Source organism: Dunckerocampus dactyliophorus, chromosome 4 (assembly GCF_027744805.1).
Source record: "Dunckerocampus dactyliophorus isolate RoL2022-P2 chromosome 4, RoL_Ddac_1.1, whole genome shotgun sequence".
NCBI lineage: Eukaryota > Metazoa > Chordata > Actinopteri > Syngnathiformes > Syngnathidae > Dunckerocampus > Dunckerocampus dactyliophorus.
This window is the reverse complement of record NC_072822.1, coordinates 31,557,112-31,580,540: the sequence shown is the minus strand read 5'-3', so window position 1 is coordinate 31,580,540 and position 23,429 is coordinate 31,557,112. Positions and strand designations below refer to the sequence as shown.

General features: G+C 42.7%; 1 protein-coding gene across 3 annotated transcripts in view; it reads left to right on the top strand.

Moving 5' to 3' along the window:
* Window positions 1-23,429, top strand: part of LOC129179194 (uncharacterized) — a 60,387-nt gene that overhangs the window by 19,498 nt on the left and 17,460 nt on the right. For 2 of the 3 annotated variants that reach the window (XM_054772100.1, XM_054772098.1), the window contains exons 2-4: window positions 6,266-6,502; window positions 9,054-9,413; window positions 19,246-19,434. In XM_054772100.1, the coding sequence (XP_054628075.1) occupies window positions 6,266-6,502; window positions 9,054-9,413; window positions 19,246-19,434 (786 nt within the window). Of the gene's footprint in view, window positions 1-6,265; window positions 6,503-9,053; window positions 9,414-15,499; window positions 18,828-19,245; window positions 19,435-23,429 lie in introns of those variants that run through there. The other variant, XM_054772099.1, reaches the window with a different exon arrangement.

Genomic DNA, 23,429 nt, shown 5'->3' with positions numbered 1-23,429 from the left:
CCCAACCTGTCGACAGTGGCCCAGCCACTATATGAACTGTTGCAATCCAAGACAGCCTGCACGTGGGACCACGATCAGCAGGAAGCATTCCAGCGCATGAAAGATATCCTGTCAACCTCTCCAGTCCTGAAGTTTTATGACGTGAACCGACCCACTTCCGTCTCTGCTGATGCCAGCAGCTATGGCATTGGCGGAGTGCTGCTGCAGCTGCATGACGGGTGTTGGCAGCCGGTGGCGTACTGTTCACGACGACTGTCTGAGGCTGAGACTAGATACGCCCAGATTGAAAAAGAATGTCTGGCAAGCGTCTGGGCCTGTGAGCGATTTGGGAAGTATCTGTGTGGCCTTGATGACTTCAAGTTGGTCACCGACCACAAACCACTCGTGCCGCTCATGAACAAGAAGGACCTCGACAATGTTCCAATACGATGTCAGAGGCTCCTTATGAGACTGATGAGGTTCAAGCCAACAGCTGAATACGCCCCGGGAAGAACTCTGACAGTGGCTGACACCCTCTCACGGAGTCCACTACCGTGCCTGGAAAAGGAAACTGACACTCACTCAGAGGTGGAGTGTTATGTAGCTGCCGTCGTCGAGTGCACGCCAACCACTCCACGTAGACTGGAGGCTATACGAGCAGCCACAGCAGCTGATGGTGACCTACAAGTGGTGCTGCAGTACATCAGGTCACGGTGGCCGGACTACATAAGCAATGTCCCAGCAGCAGTCAGAGAGTACTTCCCCATCAGAAATGAACTGTCAGAACACAACGGGTTTGTCACCAGAGGAACCTGCATGGTAATACCACACGTTCTAAGGGCAGACATCCTGAATTGGATACACAATGGACATCAAGGTCTGTCAAAGTGCAGAGAGCGAGCCAATATGTCCGTATGGTGGCCGGGCGTCTCATCTGAAATTAAACAGAAGGTCGAGTCCTGTCAGGAATGCCATGAGATGAAGCACACTCAGCGAAAGGAACACTTCTACCTGAACGACCCTGGCAGAGACTGGCAGTCGACCTCTGTGAACATAACAAACACACCTACCTCATAGTGTCTGACTACTTCTCCCGCTTCTTGGAGATACTCCACATGCCAACAACCACTGCTTCACAGGTCGTCTTAAAGTTGAAGACCGTGTTTGCAAGGTTTGGCTGTCCAGACGAGGTAGTATCAGACAACGGACCTCAATTCTCAAGTGAGGAATTTAAGGAATTCTCAAAAGACTTTGATTTCCAGCACATGACCTCAAGCCCGCACCATGCCCAAGGGAATGGACATGCAGAGAGAGGAGTTCAGTCCGCCAAGAGGATCTTAAAACAAAAAGACCCTCTGCTCGCCCTCATGAGCTTTTGCTCAACTCCCTCCACCACCACAGGCGTGAGCCCTGCAGAGCTTCTCATGGGCCGGAAAATCAAAACAACTCTTCCGACACTGGAGGCCAACCTTCAGCCCAAATGGCCAGATCTGGACACCGTCCGAGAAAGAGACGCTACAGAGAAGGAGCTGCAGGCCCTCTACTACAACCGCCGTCACGGTGCCAGACCCCTCCCAGCCCTTCACCCAGGAGACAGGGTCTCCACCAAGCTCGATCACGAGAAGGGCTGGACTATGCCAGCAGTGGTCTCGGGAGCGTGTGACACCCCGCACTCTTACCTCATCAACACCCAGAAGGGGACTGTGCTTCGGAGGAACCGCCGCCACCTCCGTGTAGCACCAACTCCCCAGCCTGCCCAGGCCACCTCACCCACATCCACCGGAGGTACTGGGGTGAGTTTCCAGTCTGAGACTGTTGCTGAACCAGAGACTGTCCCTCCAGACCCAGGTATGGTCTCGTCCCCTACACGGCCGCCGAATCAGACGCTGACCAGGTCGGGCCGGGTCAGCAGGCCAGTAGTTAAGATGGACTCGTAGGCTTTATTGTATTTTTGGGAAGGGAACTGGAAGCATTGATACTTGATAAGTTCTGTGTTAAGTGACATTTGTGATAATATTTCAGATAAGGAAATTGCTTATTGCACTGAAAGAAACATTTATGTCTAACTTGATTTAAGTTTTATTTTCATTGCATCTTATTTTGGAAAAAAAATCACACCTCAATGTTATATTTGACTTAGAGATACCACTGCGTTCTTAAAAGGGGAGATGTCATATAATAGGCTATTATATGAGTAGTGCTTTATTAAAGTTTGTACTGTGATACGTCATACTCGTGTTGATTGACAGGTCCCGCCTATAAGGGGGAGTTCCAGGAAGTGACTGTTAGAGTGAGCACACGGCATGTTTTACGGCTCTGCCACATTGTTATAAAAAGTTGCATAAAACGTGAAGCTTGTCTGCTGACTATCATTACACTAATGGCGGGCGCTGATGAAATATCGGCGATGTTTGAAAGCACGATAGCGTCCTACGAGGAGGAACTTTCTCAATTAAGAGAGGAGAAGGAAGCTATTCGCAGGACTGGAGTTTTGCTACAACTTGGAGGTATTTTCACTGTCCTTCTGATTTTAGGACACTTGATTTCGCTGGTTAGCTATCACCGTGGGTGAAAATGTCATTTTTGGTGACCTCGAATCAGACGGACGGCCGCCATGTTGATTTAACAACCAACCAATAGGACAACGACTCGGAGGTCATGTGACGGAACGTCATTTCTGTTTTGTCAACTGATGTACACGTTATGCACAACCTTTCATTTGTCTGATCATTTTTTACAATTACATTTGTATATTCCGTCGTTTGTTTGTTTTCATAATTATTATCCAATATAAGACCGGAGTTTTGCTGCACCTTGAAGGTTTTTTCAATGCATTTTTAGCAGACTCTAATTTGTTAGCATGGCCGAAAATGCCGTTTTAACACTAGAACTACCGGCCTCAACTTTCCCACCCTAGAAATACCAGAGAGGGCCAAAATGGCCCTGTGCATTTAGATTAACAAGTCCTCACCAGTCAGTGAGGACTTGTTAATAGTCCTCACCAGTCAGTTTTCATATGTCAATGATGTCGTAAATGCAGGAATGTGGCTCAAACTGAGGGGGAAGGTGTGGCTACTGTGGAATGCTTTCAAAGACTTGTGTTTCAGTTCAAGACAAAGTAAAATTTTCAGAAGAGAAAGCTTTGTTGGAATGTAAAGTAGTAGTAGTAGTAGTACTTTATTAATCCCACAGCAGGGAAATTCATCTGTTACAGCAGCAAGCAAGATACACAAGTATGTACACAAGTCAAGAATGCATAGTCATAGACAATGCATGCAATGCATAGACATAGTGAAATACAAAATGGTTCAGGTGTTGTAGAGCCTGATAGCGGTCGGTATGAAGGACCTGCGGAACCTCTCCTTCTTACACCGTGGGTGTAACAGTCTGCTGCTGAAGGAGCTGCCCAGGGAAACAACAGTGTCATGTAGCGGGTGAGAGGTGTATCTTTTTGCATGAGAATTGGGAGGGTTTGCACATTTTAGTAGTGCGTGTTGTTTTACAATTTACCTTCAATGTAACCTTCAATGGGCTAAATGCTAAAATAATGACAAATTTACACAAAGAAATGACAAAAAAATAGAAATATTTTATTTTTCAAGTCTTTGAAAGCATTCCACAGTTGCCACACCTTCCCCCTCAGTTTGAGCCACATTCCGCCTACTGTTTTGGTTTTGGTTTTGGTAAAGACTGCATTTACATATGAAAACTGACTGGTGAGGTCTATCAACTTGCATTTACATATGAAAACTGACCAGAGAGGGGCCATTTTGTCTCTGGCCCCTTCTTGGTAGTTCTAGTGTTGAGCTTGTCATTTGGAGGAAATAACATTGTTGTTATGTCTGTCCAAAATATGCATCAGAAAAATGTTTTTTCGGGATCCAAATGCTAAATTTTCCCTGTTGCCAGCACACCCAACTCTCCCCCCGTCGCTTCGCTCCCACGCAAAAGGTCCGTTCACTCTGATTTTTGCACCCCCCGCCTTTGTTTTGGGCTTTTTTTCGACTTAAATTCTGGTATGGTGACAATTAACCCTACATTACTTTGCAACAGGTCCCCTCCAAAAATATACCATTATATCATTGTTTTTTTGGGGGAAAATACGCAGAATTGAATTATGTTGTCGTATAATTGTTAATACTATAATTGTTATTCTTTTTTATTATCTGCGAATACGGTATACGTATGTATTTTCTGCATAATCTTCCGTTCCATACTGAGTCCAGTAGGTGACGGTAATGTGTCTAATACCTGGTTTGCCAACCGCCAATAAAGACGAAAGAAGACAAAAATGCGGAAGTTATAGGAACAGGTGGGGAGGGGGTAAGAGATATACAGAGGGCAGTGATAGAATATTTGAAGGACACAGGATTATATAATAGAATATAGATAATTATTAGAATATTTTATTATAAGTATTATTATTAGGATTATTATTAGTAGTAGTATAAGTAGTCTCCTCACTATCTAAGTTAGCATAAAGTAAGATACTGTATATGGCCCATGTTACATACTCCGGTACAGTAGGTGGCGGTATGCATCTTTTCAAATCATGGCTGCAACCCGTCATTAAACTAAAAGAAGAAGAATGCGGACGTTAACGCAGCAGTCAGACGGCACGAAGAAAATGGCGAAGGCGACAAAGAAATCTACAAAGTAATCCAGTACGTTTATACGGTTGAAAGAGTTAATTAAGAAGTGGCAGGTTGCGGGTGTTGACGCAGTTTCTGGGCTGTTTGAAAGAACGATGGCGTCGGGCGGGGAGGAACTTTCCAGAACAAGAGAGGAGAACGAGCGACAACTGGAGGTTTGCACGACGTACGTTATGCTAAACATTCCAGGTATGTTTACATATTGTAATTAGAAACATTTGACACACTTTTTACCTTGAATACAAGGAGACTACATGAACGAGTTTCGACATTTAATTCGCGCGCCCGAGACATCTGTACAGCTGTTTCGCTTCAGTGGCTGCCGAATCCAGTGTTGCCAGGTCTCGCGAGAGAAACAAACCCCACTGGTAACCGAGCACATCCTGAAAAATATGTGGTAATCACTGAACTCTATAACTGGAATGGCCCCGATGGCTTGAAGCGCATCGGAGGCTTGAAGCCACCGGAAGTATAGAAGCAGGGACGCCCCTTCCAGTAGTATAGAGTTCAGTGGTGCTAATCATAGGCACTGAAGTCTACTGGAAGGGGCGTCCCTGCTGACCGCATGAAGCCATTGTCGGCCATCTTGCTTCACCCAAAAAAGCACACACGCATACACATACATGTCTCTTCATTCACTACATTTATTATGTTTCGGTATCAAAATTAACATAAATGAACAAAAATTCAATTGAAACAGAGTAAATTTATTAGACCCAAATCTCAAAATTTCCCTCCAGTTTAAGGTTTTTCCTACCTCTAAGGTGTGAAATTACAATGCATAACAAGTCAATTTCAGTGTTCACAAGGTATTTGTTATGATAAGCATCTACGTAGTATCAAAGTTAAATGCTAGCATACCTTTAGAAGATGATCAGGAAAGTCAAATATTGTTGGAACTGCATTTTGTCGAAATCTAACAGTCTGGCTGGTCCTGTCGAAGTTCTCCTCAGTGAAATGACTTGAACAGAGTTGCGATCTGGCTGCAGGAATCCACCTGTCTCTCCGCATATTTACTACCCATTGCTTTAGAAGTTGAGCATTGCAGTGTGGAAATCTAAAGGAGAAGAAGGGCTCATTTACAACTACTTAGATGAAAAGATGCTTACAGATTTAAAGTATCTATTTTTGTAACTATTTTTATTATTTATAAGCATTTACCTACCTGTGAAATGTAAGTCCCTTCTCGCGATTTTCACGAGTATCACGATTTGTGCAATTAATAGCAGCACAAAACGCCATCTCGAACTCCTCTTGTTGTGAGGGTTTCTTGCTTTGGGTGAAACAACATGGCGACTTCTATACTTCCGGTGGCTTCAAGCCTCCAATGCGCAGCAAGCGATCGGGGCCATTCCAGTTATAGAGTTCTGTGATCATAGCCCGTCTTCAACCACATGACAGCATGATTTATTAAGGGCTCTGTTTTTGAAAAAACGTGATTAGAGTGAAGCCACAAACTTCAAACCGGGAAGTGCGGCGTGATGACTTGTACTGTAAATCCAAAATGGCAGCAAATGTACACATGTACAGTGGTGATGTGTAGCAGATTGGGTACCACATACAGTACCACTCGGCACATTTGACTGCTATTGCCAATTTGACGTTTTTCAATGCTATACGTCTGTGTCTTGCAGATGTCGAGCAGCTCGGCCCTCAGCTGCAGGGAGGAGGCGCCACTTTGAAGCAGGATGACCCACAGACCCCTCACGCTAAAGAAGAAGAGGAGGAACTCTGGACCACTCCAGAGGGAGATTGTCTTCTGGGGCCGGAGGAGGCTGATCTCACCAAGTTTCCACTGGCTGGTGTGTCTGTGAAGACTGAAGACCATGAAGACACACCACCTGAGTCCTTACAGCTTCATCACAGTCCACGTGAGGAGAATACGATGTTTTTCAACAGATTTTCATTCATTTTGACTAAGATCAATGGTACACTTTCTTTCTTTCTTTCCCCAAAAGTAAGTGAATCATAATAATCATGGAATTACTCCTCCATGAATGGAATATTACCATATATTATAAATACAGTCGTTTATGGTGGTTCATTGGTTCCAGACTCGACCGCGATAAGTGAATTTAAGTGAAGTAGGATTCAAGATTAATAAATGGAATATTTTTGTAGTCATGGCATAGAAAACCTGTTTACCTTTTAACATCATTAGAGTCCTCTAGACATGAAATAACACCCCTATAGTCACCTTTACATTTGTATTACTCAATATAATAGATATAATCAGAGAAAATACAACATATCAGACAGAAATAAGATAACAGACTCACACCTTTAGCAGTTTCTTGGGTTTTTTCTGGACGGCGTACTTCCTGCGGTGGCTATTGTCTCATCAATGTATGGTAATGGCGGCTTCAAATGGTTTTCCACTTCTATTAGCCAATATCGTAGACACAATAAGAGTAAATACGCCATTTACGACGTGAATAAAACTCCTGCTCGTGTGTGTCACAGTAAATGTGTTCCCTAGCGGACCTTAGCGGAGGGCGGACGGATGTGTGGAGGACAGGAAGTGACATCGGAGGTTCAGGGTTGAGTTTTAGCTTGAGGTGGGTTATGGCCCCAACAGTAGCCCGCGTTGTTATTGTGATTATTATGCTGTGCCTGTTGTGAGATCATTTAAACTTGCAATAAATGCCTTTTCTGCCGATCACATCTGGCCCTTGTCTCACCGAACACCCACACCCAGTGGCCAATGTAGAACACCACATTCACATTTAGAATGCTGCTTCTGCCGTGGATTTGTATTTTAGTTCATTTAGTTGGTTCATGTAGCCATTTTTATGCTTGAAAATGATTCATTTAGGCCAAGAACAAGTACAATTTTTCTACATATGCATATTTCTTTGACTAATAATAGGCCATATTCAACCACGAAAAATATATACAGTCAAACCTGTCTTAGCGGCCACCTTTATAGAACGGCCACCTGCCTATAGAGGCCACTGGAAAATCCCCCGAAGCAAATTTACAGACCCTGTTATAGACCCTGTGTATAGCAGTCACCTGTCCAACGCGGCCAGCGGCCACCCTTTTTGTCTCCCTTGGTCAATATCTGACCGCATATAGCGGCCAAATTACCGACTCAAGTAGAAGCTTCATGCACGAAAAAGGTGCGTTTTTCAATCAATGAAGCCGTCGTGTGTAGACTTTAATTACTGAGTCGTAGCTCAGTCACAATCATTCACAAGATCCACACAAACTGTCAGTTGTTCCACATAAAAAAGCCGTCCTCTTTTGAGCTTGCTGTTTCCTGGTCAAACATGTAACTTTAAGAGCATTTGCACCAAAACATTACCGCAAAGTAGGCTACAATACAATATAATACAGCCTGCACGCTAAAACCATGCTAGCATATGTTTTTAAAAAGCAGCGGGAGCAAAACTGAGTTGGGTTGCACTTAATTGAAGTATTTTAGAATGTACTCACGGTATTTTTGATCAATCCTCATCCACAAATCCATCAAAGTCCTCATCTTCTGTATTTGACACTAAAAAGCCGTCTTCTTTTCCGTTCGCTACTAGTCTGTTAACTTTTCAGTGTTATTCAGCTGCGAAGCAAAGAAGGAAACTTCTCCTGTTGCTTCTGCTAACTTTATTTATTAAACGCGGCCACCAGACAGCAGCTCAGAACACACACACATCTCTCAGCATCGTCTCTCCTTCCTGCTTGCCCACAAGGCAAAGGTTAAACAAGCCCCAGTACATAGCTGTCCAGCCAATGCCTGTAACAAGTGACACCGTTTATTTCCTGGTGTGCACTGGTCAATACTGTAATGCCGCTTGTTGTGGGGAAGTAGAGACTCACGTCGGCGATGCACTTTAATCGCTTTATTAACAGTGGAGAACACTGCAGGACTTTACATCCACGGCAACTAAAACACACTTCCCAACTCTCTCCAAACTCACAGCTAGCACTGAGCCTAGCTCTCCTGCTCGGGACACCCACCGTCACTTCCCGTCACTTCCTGATGAACCAAAGCTGTAATGACACTCTGCCGTATAAAAAGTAAAATATTAAAAACAAGCGTAAGACATTACTAGCACAGCTTTGTTCTGTGGGTCGTGGATAATAACAAGCCTAGTAGTGCTGTACAATTTTTATCCGCGGTCCCACAGTGCCCTCTATTGGTCAACGTTATTTTTTTCACCCCCCTTTTTTTTCTTTTTATTTCCTCTACTGGTCAACATTCAAACTGGACGCCAACCTGTCTATAGAGGCCACCTGTCTATAGCGGTCAATTTTACATTCTCCCTCAGGTGGCCGCTATAGACAAGTTTGACTGTATATGTTTAAATATTGTGTATATGTGTATTACCATGCAAAGCAATTATTGCATTACTTTTTTGAGAACGCTTCAAACTTGTTAAGTCAATAAATCCTATTTAACAATAATTCCTGCTTGTCCTGCAGATGTCCAGCAGCTGATTGGTCATCAAGTAGAACGTGCCCTTCAGCCGCAGGAGGGGAGCTCCGCTTTGAAGCAGGAGGAGCAGGAGTCCCTCCTCCATGTTAAAGTGGAAGAGGAGGAAGCCTGGACCGCTCGGGACGGAGCGTGTTTTCTCGGGCCGGAGGAGGCTGATCTCACCCAGTTGCCGCTGACTGGTGTCCCTGTGTGGACTGAATACTACGAAGACACACCACGGCTTCTTCCTGAGGCTGAACACGGGGACTACACCCAAGAAACTTTGAGCGACGATATAGATTGTGAAGGCGATAAGAGATCTCGCAGCGACAGCAAACACACGGAGTGCTCTAAAAAGAAGACGACAGGTAAGGACAGTTTTACCATAAAGGCTTTCCTAAAATCACCCCATTTAAACTTACACATGAGAAATGCACACATTGAAACTTGAGCAACAGAAAAGTTTCTCTCGCATCAACTAGGATATCACACGACACGATTCCAGAGAAAAAAAAAGTTTGAGTTGCTCAGATTGTGGTGGAAGACTTTCCTTTGACTCGACACATGAAAAAAAACACCTTTAATTTGTTTATTATGTGTGTGTTTGTGTTCATTGGCTCGTAGGTCCTCTGTGCAAAACGCACACCGGGGAGGAAACCCTTTAGTTGCTCAACTTGTACTGGCAGATTAGCTGATTTACTCCAGTTGATTGCACTAAAGAGTAGCGATGTCCCGGTCCCATCTTCAGGATGGGGATCGGCTGCCGATCCGCTGTATTTGTAAAGATCGGATAGAATCGGCTTCCGCCACGAAAATTGGGAGGTGCGCAGAGCGGGAATTTTTTAGCATGATAATGGCCACTCGAGGGGAAAATTAGTCATTTGTCTGCACGGATCTCGCGGACCCGGACAGCATAAAAACAGGCTTAACTCCAACACTGTGTGTGTGTGTGTGTGTGTGTGTGTGTGTGTGCGTGTGCGCGTGCGCATGAATCAGGCGGGATGAGTTTATTTTCACCGTGTTGTGTTTTACTGCACTAGAACTACCAAGAAGGGGCCAATTTGGCCTCCCGCCCTAGAAATACCAGAGAGGGGCCAAAATGGCCCTGTGCATTTGGATTAACAAGTTGTGAGTTCTCAGTCAGTCAGTTTTCATATGTAAATGCAGTCGTTACCCGTGCATCAAAACAGTAGGCGGAATGTGGCTCAAACTGAGGGGGAAGGTGTGGCAACTGTGGAATGCTTTCAAAGACTTGTGTTTCAGTTCAAGACAAAGTAAAATTTTCAGAAGCGAAAGCTTTGTTGGAATGTAAAGTATCTTTTTGCATGAGAGTTGGGAGGGTTTGCACATTTTATTAGTGCGTGTGGTTTTACAATTTTACTGTATGAAAAATAAAATATTTCTAAGTTTTTTTTGTAATTTCTTTGTGTAAATTTGTCATTATTTTAGCTCTTTGCATTTTTTGTATTTCTTTTTTTGTATTTTGTATATTTTGCTGTAATTTTAGCTTTTTGTAAAAAAAAAATTTTGACTTTGTTTCGTAAATTTGTCCACACCCAGAATTACACACTTAGTCAAATCAATGATATTTCAGATATCATTGAAATTGTAGATTTGATTACTTCTATTTTGAGTAATTTAGAGATTTTCAATTCATAAAATGTGTTATATCAATACTTTGGAAAAACTGCTGCTAATTTGACTGACAATTATATATTAACACAAATAAAGGACAAAATTACGATTTACAGTGTGTGTGTGTATGTGTGTATGTGGGGAAGATGTGAAAAGTGAAGTCACATCATAAGACACCAAAGTTTCCTCTGGCTCCAATCTGAGGTCTTTGATGCTCGCCACAAACCCTTTTGTGTTCTCTATATGATGATCAGTGTTGCCTACCATTGGGGAAAAGACTGTTTTTACATATTTCGCTACATTGTACGTGGTAGAGTCAATGCTACAGACAATGGGTCTGAGGGGAAACCCTTCCTTGTGGATTTTTGGAAGGCCATAGATACATGTTTTTTTTAACCTCCCCAGGTTATAACCTATGATACATCTGTCTGTCAATTAGTTCTTCCTTCTCTAACTTTTGGAGACAGTCTATGATTTCTTTCTTATACCTACTGGATGGGTCGCTTTTAAGTTGCTCAAATGTGTTGGCATCACTAATTAGACTTGTTATTTTTTCTTCATAGTCCAATGTGTTGAGAACCACTGTGCATCTGCCCTTATCAGCTGGTAAGATGGTGATGCTCTCATCTTTCTGCAGAGCCGCTAATGCTTTCCTCTCACCTACCGTGATATTGGACGGTGGTGGTTTAGCACTACTGAGAAGGGCCGATATTCTCAGACGAAGGTCCCCTGCCTCTGTTCTAGAAAGGTTATTGTTCCTGATGGCCGATTCAGCTGCTGTGATATAGTCTAGTGTGGGTATCGTTTTAGGAGTCACTGAGAAGTTGAGACCCTTGGTTAATACTGCCTTCTCTGTCTCCGAGAGGCTTCTGTCTGGCAGATTTTTGATCCAATTTTCTTTAGTGTTGGTCTGATTCCCCCCCTCCTTAGTGTTTACGACAAGCTGTGGTCGATTTTCCAATAGAAGTTTCTGGAATTTTCCCTTATGCCTTTCTTTGGTTTTGCTATGGTGCTTCATATAACCTGATTTAGTAAATTCACAAACCTCCTGATAGGTTTTGTGCGTAAGCTTGGTTTACAATCTCTGATAAAAGGTTTCTACTTCAGACTGTTTATTTTTTATCTCTGTTAAGTCTCCTAATTCTCAAATTCTGTATTTTTTGATGTAGTTTAGTTGCATTTTCCTTGCCAAGTGTCCTTGCTCAAGGGACGCCTGCCTTATGCATTTGGGGATTAACCTACTCTGCCTGCATCTAAGATTGAATCTGAGGTGGTTCCTTAAATCTGCTAATTTAAGAGTGGCCTTTTCTAAGCTACGTACCAGCAGAAGGATGTCTCTCCCAAAGTTGGTAGCAATGTGTCTGTGTAGGCTCTCAGTCGTACAGGAGTTGTCCATCAAGGGAAAGGCTTCTTGAGACGTCATCTGTACTTCTGTGAAGAAAGCTCCGAAGAGCTTCGTCAGCGAACTAACAAGTGCTGGTAGCCTAGGCCTTAAATACAGTAAGAGTGGGTGGAATTGGTGTGCCAACACCCTCCTCCTCATATAGGAGGAGGATGAGGAGCGAAACGTCCGACACCTTCTTCACAGAAGTACAGATGACGTCTCAAGAAGCCTTTCCCTCGATGGACAACTCCTGTACGACTGAGAGCCTACACAGACGCACATTATGTTGTTGTTTTTTTAAGGAAAAAAGTTGTGTTTCATGTTGTGTTTTAGTAAAAGCTGAAAGTAATCCTCAATCAATACAGAGGAGGTTTTCATTGTGCACATCATTTTGATTCTGCATTGCTTATATCTCAAATTTATGATCACACTAGGTGAGGAGGAGGAGGAGGACACTGTGCCACCACCACAAAAGAGAGGCCGACTGGAGGCACATGCTGGGGGAGAACAGAAGGCCAAAGATGGCACACTGTGGCGCGAGCATCAGCTGGGGAGGCCTCTCGTTCACAGGCCCATTGAAGGTTACTCTGCGGAGGGACAGCCAGCTGCTCCGGTCCGACAAAGAGTGACGACCCGTTTACAGAGTTTTCTCTGTTTTATCACTCTGGACATGCTCCGTTCTATTCAGCAGTGGACTGTTCAGCACGGACAGGACACAGAGGAGAACTGGTTTGTGTCTGTCCCTGAGCTGATGGCATTCATTGGCATCATCTTCTTGCGGGGAGTTACCAAGCTGCCAGCGCTGCAAGACTCTTGGTCAGAAAAACTGGGAAACCCTCTTATCATGAAGACAATGGCCCGAAACCGTTTCCAGGACATCATGAAACACCTGCGCTTTGATGATAAGGAGACACGCGCTGAACGAGTTGAGACTGACAGATTTGCCGCAATGTCCAACGTTTGGAGTTCCTTTGTTGCAAACTGCATTTCGTCATACAATCCGGGCAGGCACATCACCATACAGTAGATGAACAGCTGTTTCCGACAAAGACTCGCTGCTGTTTCTTGCAGTACATTGCAACAAAACCAGACAAGTTTGGGATAAAGTTCTGGGTGGCATGTGACCTGAAAACAAAATATGTTTGCAACATGATCCCCTATCTTGGGAAAGACCCTAGCTGTTCCACGGGGGTGAGATTGGGAGAAGATGTGGTGATGAAGCTGATGAAGCCGTTTCTGGACAAAGGGAGAACGTTAACAACAGATAATTTCTTCACGTCTCTGGCACTCGCCAAACAACTCCTCCGACGGAAGACCACCCTCCTCGGCACAATAAATAAGGTTTGCCCGGAGATGCCTGAATCAGCCAAGCAGACTTTGGACCGTCAGCAATACAGCACTGAGGTGTTTGCTACATCTGGTGCAGCACTGACAGTGTATGCCCCAAAGCAGAAGAAGATTGTGTGCATCCTTAGCAGCATGCATAGCATTGTGGAGACTGGCGATACTGGCAAGAAGAAGCCAAATACAGTGACAGACTACAATGCCATGAAACGTGGAGTCGATGTGATGGACCAGATGGTGCGGGAATACACTGTGCGCACAGGAACACGGCGCTGGCCTGTCGCTGTGTTTTACAACATGCTGGACATTGCAGCGCTGAATGCTCACATCCTATACGAGGCATGCACTGGCGTGAAGGAGAGACGGGTCGACTTCCTGGTGGAGCTAGCAAGTGAGTTGGCGCACTCCCATGTTGGAGCCCAGAAGGCCAGCGTGGAGACCCGTCTTCGGCAAAAACATGCCACACCAGAACCTGGGAAGCGTGCCAAGTGCCAGGTCAAGAGGGAGTGCAACAGCAATCATGCCAGCATGCGCTGCGCTGGCTGTTACAAATACACTTGTGGCAGGTGCAGGAAGGAGGTGGTTTGGAAGTGCCATGACTGTGCAGTATAGAGGACAGAGGCTGTATTTGCAGTATATGGTGCATTTGTGTGATTTTATATTTCATAGTTGTGATTTCAAAGCTGATAACTCTTGTTTGAATCCTGTGCATCATAAATAAATGACAGGAATGAAAAACATGTGTCAACCTCTTACTTTAGTTTTGATTTGATACTGATTCAGTGTTATATTTTCCACAAGCAGCACATACGTACATACTACGTTATAACAAATATTGTTTGCATACACACACTGTAAATCGTAATTTTGTCCTTTATTTGTGTCAATATACAATTGTCAGTCAAATTAGCAGCAGTTTTTCCAAAGTATTGATATAACATTTTATGAATTGAAAATCTCTAAATTACTCAAAATAGAAGTAATCAAATCTACAATTTCAATGATATCTGAAATATCATTGATTTGACTAAGTTTGTAATTCTGGGTGTGGACAAATTTATGAAACAAAGTCAAAAAATTTTTTTTACAAAAGCTAAAATTACAGCAAAATATACAAAATACAAAAAAGAAATACAAAAAATGCCAAGAGCTAAAATAATGACAAATTTACACAAAGAAATTACAAAAAACTTAGAAATATTTTATTTTTCATACAGTAAAATTGTAAAACCACACACACTAATAAAATGTGCAAACCCTCCCAACTCTCATGCAAAAAGATACTTTACATTCCAACAAAGCTTTCTCTTCTGATAATTTTACTTTGTCTTGAACTGAAACACAAGTCTTTGAAAGCATTCCACAGTTGCCACACCTTCCCCCTCAGTTTGAGCCACATTCCACCTGCACGGGTAACGACTGCATTTACATATGAAAACTGACTGGTGAGGACTATCAACTTGTTAATCCAAATGCACAATGGCCCTCTGTGGTATTTCTAGGGTGGGAAGGTTGAGGCCGGTAGTTCTCCTACGACCTGGTGTCCACATGTGTGGACATCACATTTTTGGTTATCAAGACTACAATGTTAAATTTTGGACTACAAGGGCCTGGCGTCCACTTATGAGGACCATAAACTGCCACCTAGTGGTGGAAGAAGAGTGTAACAAAGCACATGTAAAATTCAAGATGGCCGACAACCCACCCAAACATTCAGATGGCTCCTCCCAATCCAAAAGTCGACCAGGTAAAAAATTCAAACAAATTTCATGGCTGATTCTTGCTCAGATATGTTTAGAAGTGTTCAATGTGTGTTGTGGAAGTACAATTTAGCAAAACTAAGAAAATTTGACGATTTACCATGCTGCTAAACATGACGTACACATAGTATGTGGACAGAGGGACTTAGTTTCGTTGGTTTTGTTGAACATGTCCACAAATGTGGACAGAGGGAGTTGGTTTAGAATTTGTATTTTGGGATGATTTTGTTAGAAAACGTCATTTTATACAGTACAAACAAATATGGCATGTTTTTTAAATAAATCTATGTAGATTTGTTTTTCGTTTGAAACAATTTTTTTTTTTTCCTAGAACGTTGTTCTCTGCAACAAGTAATGGAAATGCTGGGGTTAATTGGTGGAGACAACTCCGAGGTGGAGGATTTATCAGACATCGATGATCCTGTGGGAGATGCTGAATATCAACCTCCTCCCACCAGCAGTGAGGAAGACAGTAGTGGGTGTGAGGACCCCGTGCCACAGCCCTGTCAGCCTATCAGGGGACGCAAACGTTTGCGCGAGGAATACGAGGGATATCGGTCAGATCGTGACACTGGCACATCATGCACCCCCAGGCGTCGCTCTCAGACACCGCAGGAAGATGCTGATGTCTCAGGCAATGTCTCTGAAGATACAACACCAGGACCCAGCCATGAAGAACAGTCCAACAAAGGGCGTGGAATGCGATGGAAGGCTTCTTCGCTTACCCCACATCAAGCTCCGTTTGACCACGAGGAGGAAACTGTTCATGACAGAGAAGGCTGGACCCCACTGGACTACATACAACAGTATATTGACAAAGATTTGATAAGAATCATTGCAGATTGCTCAAATGCTACATCACTGTCTAGAAGTGGAGATCCACTCAACACAACAGCTGATGAAATTTTTCATTTTTTTGGTGCCTGTATTTTGATGTCTTGTGTACCATATCCTGCAATCAAGATGTACTGGTCTAAATCCTTGAGATTCCCTGCCATCACTGAAAAGTTCACACGTGACAGATTCTTCCGACTGAGGAGGTCACTCAAAGTGCTCATTGATGAGGATGTTCCAGAAGATCTGAAAGAGTGTGACAAGTTCTGGAAGGTGAGGCCTTTTCTCAACCGCATTCTGAAAGGCTGCAAATCTCAGGCTCGGCCACAGTGCGTTTCCATTGATGAACAGATGATTCCATTCACAGGAGCTTGTCCATGTCGACAATATCTGCCGATGAAACCAAACCCAGTTGGCATCAAAAACTTTGTTTGCGCAACATCAGATGGTATAGTACTGGACTTTGAGATTTATCAAGGTGCAGATGGACTCCGTGAACAAGTTGAAGAACCAGGTAATCTGGGTTTGGGAGGCTTGGTGATCGATCGTCTGTCTCAGACTCTGCATCCTAATACAAATGTGTACTGTGATCGATTCTTCACATCAATCCAGGCAGTGGAACACATGCTGAAGAAGCAGGTGTATGTAACTGGTACAGTTATGAGGAATCGAGTTGCTGCTGCAGTGCAGAAATTGCCAAGTGACAAGACCATGAAAAAAAATGGAAGAGGAACCTCAGCACAAGTTACCAATCTGGATGGAAACATTTGTGTAACCAAGTGGTTTGACAATAAACCGGTGTTGATGATGTCTACTGTACATGCTCAAGAGCCAGAAGACACGTGCCAGAGATGGGACAAGAAACTGAAACGGTATGTGACCATCTCTCGACCATGTGTTATCCGTGAATACAACTCCAAGATGGGTGGAGTTGACCTTGTGGATAGAATGATGAGCTACTGTCGAATGAGTGTCCGTACAAAAAAATGGACACTGCGGATGCTGATGCACTTTACCGATCTGGCTTTAGCCAACAGCTGGCTACTGTACCGCAAAGACCTCACTCTGAATGGCACACCAAAGAAGAACATCATGCAGTTCCTTCAATTCCGCATGGAAGTGGCCATGACCTTCTTGGCTCAGAGAGACAATGACAACTCTGACTTTTCAGAGCAGGAAGATGACACAGACGTTTCAGTCCAAGGGAAACAGCGTCCAGTGCAGGCAGTGCCCCACATCTCATTCCGCAGGAAGGCTAATGCACATCTGCCAGAAGTGGTACACTCAAAGAACGCATCACGATGCAGAGCAAAAGGATGCTCAGGGAAAACTCGAGTGCAGTGTGTTACGTGCAAGGTGTTCCTCTGCTTACAGGCAGATCGCAACTGTTACGCTGCCTTTCATACATAGGCATGGACATTTTCCCAAGGGGAAAAAATGTTGGAGCACTTTTGGTGTGCAAGTTTCATGTTTCACACCATGTTCAGAAATTGAAATGAACAGTTCAACAGTAGCAATGAAAAATATTTTTGAAGGTTTACTTGTTTTATATCTGTCCTCCTGCATCTGTTACAGCACTTCATATGACTTGCGTAAAGGGGCACAAGTTGTTGCTTTGAATTTTGTTTTTGCACTTGGAAAAAATGCTGCTGTGTTCAGGCAACAAATCAAGTTTTGCACATCTTTACTCAATTGTGACGTTATTGTGTTCACTCAAATTTAAAACGAATGTCCTCATATGTGGACATCATTTTTCTCAGAAACTACATCATGTAAAAAGATAATTCTTTGTTTTTACACTCATAAGGTCCCAAGTAGCCTAAATATCAAAGAGAAAATAAAAATGCATGCCTTGCAAGAGTTCGGGTCTTAGGAGGTTAAGGGAAGGAGCATTCTACAATACCCACTGACCACGTGCAGGTTCTGGGTGAAAAAAGACCAGAAGCACGTTTATTCTCGCACCCGGCGCGTATCAACGGTCAATTGCCATTCTCGACACACAACACACTCCGACCTTCAAAATAACAGCGTTTTTCACATTTGTCTAATTGTGTAAACAAAATAATTGACAAATCATTAAAATATCTTCCATTAGTAAGGCGATTGGAATGACATCTGTGACTGCATCTTCCTTCATCACAAGCACGGGCATTACGGTTTGTTGAAGGTTTAGTAACAATATGTGCTGAGGCTGACTTCCCATTAGAAAAGTTAGCTAGGCTAAGCTACATCCATTTCTCAATGACTGGACCACATGGGCCAATGATGGATTGCGTCAATAAAAGGAAGGATTTTTGCATTTTTTTTACTAACCCAAATAGCACACACTCTATGCTGGTCAAATAAGTGGAAAAGGGAGAAAACTGAAATAAACGGAATTTGGGGGAAAAAAACAAAACAAATTTCATAGGGCGTGAAGAGAGTTTGTTAAAAAAATGTCATATATTCTAAATCACACCACAAATTGATCTATAACCATGTCAAATGTTTAGTCCTCCCCGAAAAGTATTTTACACGCCCATTTTTTCCAGTTTTATCTTCTATTGGCTCTTTTATTGGATTAGGGAGTTTTGTTCCAAAAGCCAAACAAGATTGTTGGTCATGCTGTGGAATTAAAAAAAAGTACATTCAGAAATACTTTGCTTGCATTATTTTTAGTGCTGTGAAGATCTATTTTCATAACCATATTCAATTCTACGAACTCGTGTTTGTAACAAAAGATTATTCTTATTATTTAAAAAACTAACAAAAAAAACATCGGTGTCGGATCGGCAAGACTGTAAAAAAAAAAAATCGTATCGGAAGCCAAAAAATGTGGATCGGGACATCCCTATTAAAGAACAGTCACGCTGAAGAAAAACCTTTTACTTGCTCAAGTCACGGTCATGGTCACTCCGGTGAAGTGGTATCACATAGGAGAAAAACCTTTAGCTGCTCCAATATGCTCATTTTGTCTTCTTATGGAATATACGACATGTTTAGTTTCTTATTTTCAGACTTGAGACTCCAGTTTGTTTAATTTATTAGGTGGTGTTTCGCCTTTTAACCGCAAAAGCTGCAGTGACAAGCTCTCGGCGAATCAGAGCGCTCCCTAACAAGTGGGAACCTGCATCCCTTGTTCTCCTCCAACAAGATATCGACGATGTTGTTGGCCTCTCGTCCAAGTTCCCATATGTCTCTTTGATGTGCGTGTTGCAAAGTAGGTCGTAGGCTAACCGTCATGTTTTCCTGGATCTATTACAGAAGAAAAAGGTAGGCTGGCATCATGTGCCATGGCTGAACAACGACCTAAAAAAAGGACTCAGAAATCGCAAAGATTTCTCGACCGCTATGGGGAGAGATGGCCTTGCCTCGTCGTTTCCAGGCTGCCTTATCACGCGTTCTGCACCGTGTGCAAGACAGACATTGACATCAGTCACCAAGGGGCAACAGGTAATGAGCACAGTCCCATACAAAAAATACTCCTCCAAAGCTTGCTATCATTCCAATCACATCAGTAACATTACCCGGTCGGCATGTTTCCATCTACCCAACATCGATCGCATGCGCCGCATCATCACCAGAACCCCTTCATTTCATGACATCACCCCCATCCTGCAGCACCTCCACCGCCTCCCTCCTTTTGTACACATTCAAAGTAGAGGCCGACCCATATGAGGCTGAAAAAAGCCGATATCTTATCTACTGTATGGGCCGATATATGAAATAAGAGCGTTGATATGCACAGGCTATACGGTGTGCTGTCCATGAACATGAATTCTTTTCATACCCAAAATATGATTCAACATGAAGCAGAAGACTACTGCATTGAAATAAGGAACTTTAATTAGTAAGTGTAAAAAAGAAAGTTGACTACAAACAAGATGAAAACTAATCAAAGCATGTTCCCAGCCTTAGGGGGTGTACGGCGAAGCGAGCTTAGTGGGTTAGCAAGTTGAAAGCTGGACTGGCGATTTCAGCCAAGGTAGCTCTCTTTTAAATCAGCTGCATCACCATGGTAACGTAGGCTAAACTCGTAACCCGGTCCCCACCAGGTGATGTCCAGGCTTTCAGCTTTCACTGTTTAGCTAGTTCCCAGATGGCGTCGCCATTTAATGAGACCCTACGAGGTTCCCGGGGGGACATGGAGAAAAATGATTGGCAAAAAAGATCATTCCCTGATGATATTGTCCATCTATGAGCGAGCTAGATTTTCAGACGAGGAAATCCGCTAGATATGCTCACACCAGCACCAGGAATCAAATGCAATATGAAATACTCAGAACTAGGAGTCCTTGCATGAGTACTCATGTCAACACTGCCATCCCGACAAGGTTTTTGCTCCAATGTATTTATTTTTGAAATGGATAAGTATTCAAATGTCAAAGGTGTGTCGTGTTGAGCGTTGATAAATGAAAAGACTACCGTATTTTCACGACCATAAGGCGCACCGTATTAAAAGGCGCAGTCTCAGTCACAGGTGCTATTTCGGTATACGTAAGGCGCACGGTATTATTGGCCGCAGGTATGGTCAAACATACGCAAGCGTGCATGCACGCTAAAACATACTGTGGCGCTCAGGAGTCAGTGAGGAAGCAATAGTGCTTTATTTCATTGGACAGATTAAGACCAGAACTCTCATTGAGCTTATCAAACCTACTTGAAGTCAGGAAGGTCATCACTCAACACAACAGTCTCAGTCACGGTGCACAACTAAAAACATCACACAGCAATGCAAAAACAGACAAGACACCACTGCTATTTTTGCAGAACAATAACTAACAACTATGTAGCTCAAACATGTGACTTTAAGAGCGTTTGCACCAAAACAGTACCGCAAAGCACGCTGGGGAACAGGAAGTGCTCCCAGGGACGCTACAATATGCTAGCATGCATGCTAGCGTATGTTTTTAAAAAGGCAGCGGGAGCAAAACTGAGTTCGGTTGTACTTTATTGAAGTATTTAACACTGTAATCACGTTATTTTTTATCAATCCTCATCCACAAATCCATCCAAGTCCTCATCTTTGTATCCCAAATGAACAGCGAGGCAAGTTCTTCATCAAACACGCCACGTTCCCTCTCGTCTTTGTCGGAGTCAGTCTCGTTGCCGTGCGGCTCCTCAGAAATCATGCTGGCTTTTGCGAAAGCTCGAAAAACAGTGCAAGCACACACGTTAGCCCAAGCATCCACAATCCATTCACAAATTGTGGCCTAACTCGACCGGCTTCATCGTTCATCTTTCATCATCTTTTGGGTGCTCCTCCACAATAATGACTTACTCATATTTGTCAAATGCACTGGCTGGGATAGAATCATGTGACATCAGACGCCCCCTTTCATGTGAATGCATGCTTAGCACAAAGCCCAAAACCGGACCTGACAAAGTAAGTTGATCACCAGCGTGGCGGGACCATTGAAGTCTGATTGCGGATGTTAGGTTTTGTCCAGTTGCATCTTGAGCACAAAGCCTGGGTTTGTGGAGCCACTTTGGCCGTGTGCCCCCTTAATACCAGGGACTAAACTACATGTGATGTAACGATGTAGCTCCTTTTGAAAACATGCAATATATCAAATATATTCTGTTAGTATATAATAGATATATAATAAAAGAGTAAATGGTTTACTTGGAACATTCACCTGTAAATCCTGCATGGAGGCATGAAGTGAAGTGGGACCCTGTGCAGCCGTCTTATTATAATGTCTTAATGATGGACATGGGAGTTAACAGTTGCATTTACTGTATCTTTATTTCAATGACAAATGCTGTATAATAGTCTTATGTTAGACAACGGTGGACATAGGGATTCACAGTTGCATCTCTCTTTGTTTATCTCCGAGATGCAACTTAAACGACGTTAAAAAGCTGTGATGCGCTCTCTAAAACTTGCCTAAAAAAGCTAGAATGTTCTCCGTGACGGGCCCTGACGGTGTGTTTCCGCAAGGACGTTACACACCGGGGAACTCTCTCCCAGCCGACAGCTGTATCATAAACTCTTCTCAAAACCCACTTATTCAGGACATCTTACTCTCTGTAGTTTACCACGCATTTTATTTCATTCTATTTTATGTGTGCGTTGCTTTTTTCCGTGTTCGTGTACGGTGCCTTCCAAATAAAATACCGTACAGGCAGCGTACAACTTCATGTCAAAAAATCCAAAGTATCCCGTTAAAAGCTAACATTGTCTATCCAGGGGAGTCCAAACTTTTTCCTTTTTCCCCCACATTTTTGCTGCTGGTTCCTTCTCAAATAATCTTCTCATAATATTATGACTTTATTCCCATAAAATGCCTTTTTTTCCCCCAAGCTAATTTTCCAAAAATGGCAACTTTATTTTATTTTGTATTTGTATCAGACTTGTAATAATATTTGTATCATATAATTATTTTCTTGAATATTTTCACTCAATGCTGCTAGAATGACATAATTTTTCCTCATAATATTACGACTTTATTCTCATAAAACTGGAACTTTTTTCTTGTTAGAATACAAACTTTTTTTTATTTATATTATATATATAAATATTTGGGTATTCTTGTAAAATTACAGCAGCATTTTAAGATTTTTTCTGGATTTTTTCAATTTCTTTTTGTAAATGTTCTTGTCATAATTCTAACTTTATTTACCAAAGTTTGTTTTTCATAATATTACAACTTTGAACGTCTTTCTTTATTTCAACTTTATGCTCCTAAAATGACGTTATTTTTCCTCATACTATTGTGATGATGACCTCGTAAAATTCAGACCTTTTCATGATAAAATTAATAGTTAGACTTTGTTCTCTCGCTGATTTTTCCGTTTTTGCTTCTGTTTTTTTTTTTTTTTTTAGTTTTCTTGTGAGTTTTCTTTTCAGAATGTACCAAGGCCCAATTACAAAAAAAAAAAAAAAAAAAAACTTGCATGCCTCGGATGGCCCCTGGGCCACTTTTTGAACACCCCTGGGCTAACCCATGTTAATTAGCCTGTAATAAATATTACAGTAGTTACTTAAAGCCAATGTAAGGTTGGACTAATACTACTATTTCCCTTCATAATAATGGGTTAACCTGCTTTGCCTCATCTTTAACACTGAAGTGCGTAGGCCTATTTATTAGCTCACTCTGCTTCCTAACAAATTTGGTCACCATATATTGGGCAGGATTTAAGATAGTATTTGTGTACTTTCACCGTAAATTAAAATCAAAGTTAAAACATTTTTGGAACTTAAAAATGTGAAATGGAGCCACCTGGAAGAACGATCCTCGGAGGGCTTGGCAGTGAGGCTGGTTAGCTAGTTTGCTAGCTCCTAGCAGCCTGGAAATAGTGCGAGCCCAAGGTCACGTGCTTGAAACCCAGCAATAAATTGTGTGTATCTAGTTCTCTCTAGGTGTGCATGTTGAGATGTGTGTGTTTCATGTAAATCATAATGTGTAACACACACACACACACACGCATATATACAGTATATA